Source organism: Theobroma cacao, chromosome 2, assembly GCF_000208745.1.
Source record: "Theobroma cacao cultivar B97-61/B2 chromosome 2, Criollo_cocoa_genome_V2, whole genome shotgun sequence".
NCBI classification, from domain to species: Eukaryota; Viridiplantae; Streptophyta; class Magnoliopsida; order Malvales; family Malvaceae; genus Theobroma; species Theobroma cacao.
The window spans coordinates 38,459,948-38,467,098 of NC_030851.1; the positions used below are offsets into that span (position 1 = coordinate 38,459,948).

At 32.6% G+C, this 7,151-nt stretch overlaps 1 protein-coding gene across 1 annotated transcript; it reads left to right on the top strand.

Moving 5' to 3' along the window:
• LOC18610093 lies at positions 3,396–4,191 on the top strand. Its single transcript, XM_007045573.2, has one exon. It carries the CDS (start codon positions 3,558–3,560, stop codon positions 3,999–4,001), a length of 444 nt encoding a protein of 147 aa, XP_007045635.2. The 5' UTR covers positions 3,396–3,557; the 3' UTR covers positions 4,002–4,191.

The following is a 7,151-nucleotide window of genomic DNA, read 5'->3' on the forward strand; positions in this document are numbered from 1 at the left end:
CAACAAAAAGGAACTTAAGAATTTTTTAAAATTTTATTTATATTATGATTGCAACACTACGTCACCTAACAAATGAACGATTCATTTGTGATATAATTATAATATAATATTATCAATTGATTAATTAATTAATTAAATTACAATATTGTTAACTATTCATTCACTTCCATGATTATACACATAATTTTGAAATATAAGATTTTTCTATTTGTAACAGTATCTACGTTAAGAAAATAGATTTTCATATTTTCCAATTTTTACATGGAAGTAAAGTTTGCTGTTGTGTGACCCTGACATGCAAACCACACCAGGTTCTTCTACTATTGCATTTAATGAATTCTCTAGTAACGGTAATACTCGGTTGTCCTGAGTTCTGGTTGGTTCTTCAAATGCATTCAATGTGGTCTTGGCACCTTTTGGATTATTGGAAGATTACATCAAGATTGATTGTGATTTGTGATTGATAAGTCCTATGCCCTTTACCATGTACGAGGTCTGCTACGGGTCGCTTGCATTGAAGAGTATGGAGGAAGACGGTATCCCCTTGGGAAGAGTTTTTTTGTTGATGAAAGGAACTGTACAGGTCTGCTTTTGATTTTCTATGTATAGAGTGGCGGCAACGGGATGTGCAGTGATACTTTCGTAAATCACAGGGTTACTCCTGGATGGTCAAAGCCCTGTGATAAATATTTGCTGGGTTGTGTTTTTTATCACTCTTGACTTGGTTGTGAGGGTTATAAATTGCTGTGGAAAGTCTTCAAACAGTAGGAAGAAGACTTGCAGCAGCAACTTGTAACTCTTGAACAATTAAACAGACAATTATGTCTTTCAAAAAAAAATCTTAAGGTTTTAATCTCTGTGTAAAGGCAATATAAAATCACTAATTATCAAATTTTAAAAAATAGTTTATACTATATTATCCAATTTAATAATACTAGTTCATGACTAATTGAGGAAAAACTTAATAGCTCTCTTAATTGGGATGCAAAATTTGTCAAAATACTTGTTTCTTACTCATGTTTGATTCATGAATACTCAAAACCCAACTCATTGGCCTTTTTGAATTGAGCCTCCTTCAGTAATAATTTTAATTGTGCAAAATATTGATGGGCTTGGTTCATGTCAGGCCGTTGCCTGTTTGTATGATTTCTGTGCAAACTCTGCTCAAAAAGCTCAGCCCAGATGGAACAAAGACAGACAGAAGTTGGAGTTGCTTGGGTTTCATCCCTATATTAAAAATAAATATAATATTTTAAAAAAATGTAAATAAATTTTTATTTTTTATTATATTCAATCAAATATATTTTTATTTTCAATAAAATAAATTTTTATATTTTTAATTTTTACAAAATAAATTTTTATGACTAATGATTCATTTAATCAAAATATTATTTGTCATATATCACATGAAACTGCAATGATATATTAATATGTCATAATCAATTATGATATAATTATGTGATATTTTTTTTTTTTTACATCAGCATCATGTTAACATCACATGGATATAAAATGACAAGTGACATTATAATTAATTACAATAAGCCACCCATTAATTATAAAAATTTATTTGATTCAAAATAAAAATATATAGACTTACTTGAACGTAATTGAAATATATAAACTTAATTAATTTTTCTTAAATATTTTAAACATTATACCTTAAAATTAAAATGCTTTGACTATCAACAGCTCAACTACTAACTTGGTATTCCCACATAGTTTATGTCAAGGCTTTTGTTTAGGGAAAACACATGGCAATGGAAAGCAGATATTAGAACTTAAGGAATAACTTTTGCAGCAAAAATATTACATCCGAAATAAAGAATTCAATTAAATGTTATATCAAATAAAATAAACCAATGTCACATGCATTTCACCTTAGTCAAACGAAGACCATCCATGTTTGGAGCATTTGGGTGGTGTCTCCCATTATATTACTACCGAAAACCAAAGCAGGAAAAGTCACAGATGGGCCGTCTCCACATGCATGACAGGAGAACAAAAGGCTCCCCAACATTTCCTGAGAAACCACCGATGGTGACCTAACCCATGTGAAAGATACCCCTAAATTATAACTATAATTGACGCGTTGGCCCTTCCATTTTAATTTTTCAACGACCCTTTTGAGTTTTATAATAACTAAAACTAAAGTAATATCTATGATAAACAAAACAAGTTTCAAATTGGTGCCCTAAACTTGAAGGACATCTCACATTCACCGAACCCACCGCCACCATCCTTTGCTATTGCGTGTTCTAATAGCAAAATTTGACTAAACTTAACTAATTCTATTTCAAATTTATTGATCAACTCCATTGCACACTAAGCCCCTTTTTGTTCATCACTTGTTTCATTATTCTACTTACCTATGTATTACCATAAGTTTTTAACCTAATTTCCTTGTTCAAGCCTTGATTGATTGATGATAAGACGATCAAGGTCGAGTTTGCTACTTACTATGAATAATATTAAATGTTATCACTATACTTCAATTTTGTTAAATTTTATCACTGTGTACTTTTAAATTTATTAGTTTTTGAAATTAAAAGTAGATATTGAATAATAATATGGTAGTGAAATTCACCTTAATCTCGTTATTAAGCAATAATTGGTTGGAAGTTTGCTGTGATCAATGTGGATTTAGTTGATATGATTTGCTTGGCAGTTTGGTTAGGTTGATTGGAAAATCAAACCCTTGGTGCTTAATTTATTTTCCTTTTTTATTTTTTGAAATAAAGGCCAATCTTTATGATAATATAAGATACAAAAAACATGAGGTGTAGTAGTTTATCATTGGAACTTATTGCAACTAGATTGATTTTTCCTAATCGATTGCACATATGCTGTATAGAAACCAACAACAATGTGGAAACAATACAACAAAAGTTCTCTAAAGAGAGTAGGGTCAAGCTCAAGCATGTTAGTGAAGCAGCTACAGTATATGAGGCGCAATTAGAGGCCCTTAAACTGACTATAATCCTATAATTAATTTGGGAGAAGCCTGGAAGACTCCAATATTAACCTGCCAACCTCCCTAATTTAAAATGAAGTTACAAAGTTAATTGGGTCACAGGTCGCAAGGTAGGGCAATGGGATTACGCTATCAAAGACAAAGAGTTATGTTTGTCATTAAGCAAAAACAAAGTACTTTCAACTGTTAGTGAAGAATCTGGGATTAATCAATTGGAGTAGTAAATGCCACTGCCTTGAGGCATAATTTATGCAATTGGTGTACATGTACATGACAAATACTTTGGTTACAAGGTAATAGACGGCTATACATATCTATTTAAATTTTTTTTTGTATTTAATTAATGTAAAATCAGACAGTTATGTTATGTTAAAGAATCATTAACCTACTAGTTTTTGGAGTTTTGCTAAAGAATCTGAACTCCTCCTTCCAAATACTCCGGCGGAAAAAGCGCAATTTCATGTGCTCTACGTTTCCTGTTTCTGTATATATGTGATTTACTCTGTTGCCTTAGTTCTCTCTCTCTCTCTCTCTCTCTCTCTCTCTCTTGCCTACCTGATTGTTCTCGTTTTACATCTGGAAGATGGGGAATTGCTTGACAAGTAACAAGATTGTAGCACAAAACGACCAGCCTGAGCCACAAGGCTGCCGAGCAGAAGTCATCGAAGAGACAGGAAAAGTTACAGCTTCCAAGTTGGAAGGAGCCGAGGTTGCTGCTGATGGGGGTGAGAAGATTAAGAAGAAGAAGATGGTGAGATTCAAATTAAACGAAGAAAGCAATGCTGATAGAGGGAGACAAGCTGAGTCCAAAGATGGGGTTGTGAGAATAAGACTCGTTGTGACACAGAAAGAGTTGAAGCAGATTTTAAGTTCCAGGAAAGATTTGAAGCACACTTCAGCGGAGGGATTGATAAGAGTTATGAAATTGAGAGGCATCAGGATTTCTGAGGGTGGAAGAACAAGTGATGATGATGGCTTTCATGGAGGTTGGAGGCCGGCATTGGAGAGTATTCCAGAGGAACATTAACAAATAATATCTGTAACTTTAGTTTTGTCCTGATTAACTCATCTCTCTGATTGTAAAAAAACCTTTGATTTTACCTTTGTGAGACTGCAATTTTAGATGTCGTTGCTTCTTGTTTTCAGTCACTGATCAGGTTGATCGGACCCCTTTTTTATGTGGATCCTTAGTTGAATTAATGAAAATCTTTCTGTCATACGTGCAAAGGTGGCGAAGGGCTTTGGTGCTCTCGTATTTTTCTTTGTGTGATGGTTACTTTTGAGGCTGTGCTTCGCTAGCTGTTTCCTGGTACGGGGATTCTCTCTGGTTCTGTTTTGATGATAGGAGGATATTACTCTATGGTTGAGTTTGTCTGTAAGTTTACATTGCCAGGAGGTGTTAAGGGATGTTTGCTTGCTTTGAATTATTCTATGTGGTTCTGTGTATGTGATGGGATTGTACATTGGCAGGCGATGGTATGCGGTGGTTGTTGCTTTTTTTCTTTGTTGGGGTACTGGGTGAGACAATAGGGTGATATGGTGACTGATTTTCATTTGTTGAGGTGTATTGGGGGTTTCTTCTAAAGGTTGTGGGGGTTGCGGGTTGTGTTGTGGTTCTCTTCATAAGATTACGGTGGTTCCGTGAGTTTATTGCAAGGGATAATACAGCTTAGAAAATTACAGGCTTCATGTAATGGGATCAAGTGCAACGGTGACTTTCTGTTTGTTTTTTTTTTTGTGGCAGCAGGGGAGCAAATCTGTTTCTACGTTGTGTTATCTCTGCTGGGTTTGGATGTTTATTGCTTATATTGGATTTCTACGGTTGTTTTCGATGTTTTGTGATATGGAAACTGCTGTTCTAAGAAATATAGTGTTTGTATTAGCTGTTAACCTCTTAGTTCCTATTACATGAACTGTTTAGACTAGATCATACCAATCATGAAATTATGTCATTATTACCCTGTTTTTTGTATCTCTTTTGTTCATCAACAGAGAAAGAAAGAGGAAAACCATTTGTCATTTTGTCATGAATGTTTTTTCAGTTAAGGTTTTTTTTTAGCTTTCTATGTTTTTCATTTTATTTGCTTATTATTGTTAACTTTCTACGGTTAAAACTTGAAATTTTTTATAAAAGTCTTCGTTCAAGATTTCAAACATTGAAAATATTAAATTACAAGAGGAGAGACTTATTTAAAAAAAAAAAATTAATTTAATTTCCATTACTCTGAATTAAATTTACAAAAACTACCCTTACATGGTAGTGGAACAGCCATCATGGCTGGCAAGACCATAAAAGCCCATCCTCCCGCAACAGATCAACATTTAAAGACAGATACACATACAAGCTCCCCAGAAATGACCAACCAAGTTTTATTCCCCTGTACAGGCATTAACACCATCTATCATGCAAAACTGTCAGCCTTTTGCAAAAATCATGGTGCCTGTCAACGAAACAGCCGCATAGATAGACCTCACATGTCAGAAACAACTCCCCCGGCACAGCTCACCATCTGTCCTCCCCTCAACCGCCTTTATCTCAGTCAAACATATCCCACCATTTGGGAGGACAGGAAACACCTACACCAAAAACGAAATTTGGTGTGCATCTCTCCATAAGCTCATAGAAACCGTCCTGGATCAGTGTCTGAAAATAAAAATATAAAAATTTATTTAATTTAAGATATAAATATAAAAATTTAATTAAAAATAATAAAAAATAAAAATTTATTTAAGTTTTTTAAAATAATTTTATTTTATTTTATTTTTAAGAATTATGTCTAGAATCATTAACTTGGTAGGTTTCGAATTTTACAAAAGAATTGAACTCCTCTTTTCCAAATTTTCCGGCGTTGAAAGTACGCGTAACTAATTCCTTGTCCTCTACGTTCCCTGTTTCTATATGTTTATGTTTCACTCTGTACCCTCAGTTCTTTCTCATTCTTGCCTACCTGATTATACTCGTTTTGCATCTGGAAGATGGGGAATTGCTTGACGAGTATCAAGATTCTACCACAAAACGACCAGCCTGAGCCACAAGGCCGCCAAGCAGAAGTCATCGAAGAGAGGAGAGAACTTTAAAATCTAACGAGGTCTCTCTCTTTTAAAAACCGAGAGCTGAAAACCTCATGCCATCGCATTTGTGGCTAGCAAGCACCTAGGCATTAGTAGGAATGTAAATGGCTACTCTGTTACAAGGTACTTGTATGTATTTAACCCAATTATATTAATTAAGGTATCTTATAATTGGGTTTGTACTACCTTTAGCTACACCCTACTTGAACCTTATACCTATTTTATAATATTTTATTATTATTTATATAATATATAATAAATAATTAAATTAAATATATAAAATTTTGTTTTAGTTTTCTTTTTTTTTGAAGTGAAAGAAAACTGCAATTGGATATAATAAAAAGAAAACTAAAGTTTAGGTTTGTATATGTGCGAGTGCAAAACAAAGATGATGAAGGCATTAGTTGCGTTTCCAAAGGCTAAAATAAGAGGATCATGTGATTATAAAAGTTAATAATATAACTTTCGGGTTTACATCAGATAATAATGAGAAAGGCAATATACGTTTTGGTACACCAGATTAAACCCCCTTGTTATCTGATCTAAGACGACCCATTTGTTCTGCAAGCTTATCCATATGCTGATATTTGTCCCATCCGTTGTCCAATTGGCTGCCCTTCATTTCCCTTGCTTTTGTCATCTATTAGTGTTTGGATTTGAATTTGTGTAAGGATAAGAAATTCTTCACATTTTCACCAACTTTGCGAATAATTTATTATGATAAAAATTGATAGATATATTAATAATATATAATTGTTAGTCAAATTATTAATGTTATGTCATTAATATATTTAAATTAAAAATCTATTAGATTATTAGTAATGTTTGAATAATAAGAATATTGTATCATATTGGAAGGAATATACATTTAGTTTTTTTATACATTTTCAACAATCTAATGTTCATATTATTGAAGATTTTGTTCAGTTATAGAACTTCTTGTATGGATTGAGCTGTTGAAGTTATATGAAGGCGCATGTTTGTTCTTCAATATATATATAATATATATATATATATATATTATATAATTAATATAAACATATTTACTTTTTATTTGTATTTTAAAAAAAAAAAAAAAAAAAAAAATTATAATTTATAAAATATA

Bases quoted from the DNA above. Each gene is read 5' to 3' on its own strand.
- LOC18610093 (XM_007045573.2), top strand. From the start codon at position 3,558: ATGGGGAATTGCTTGACAAGTAACAAGATTGTAGCACAAAACGACCAG.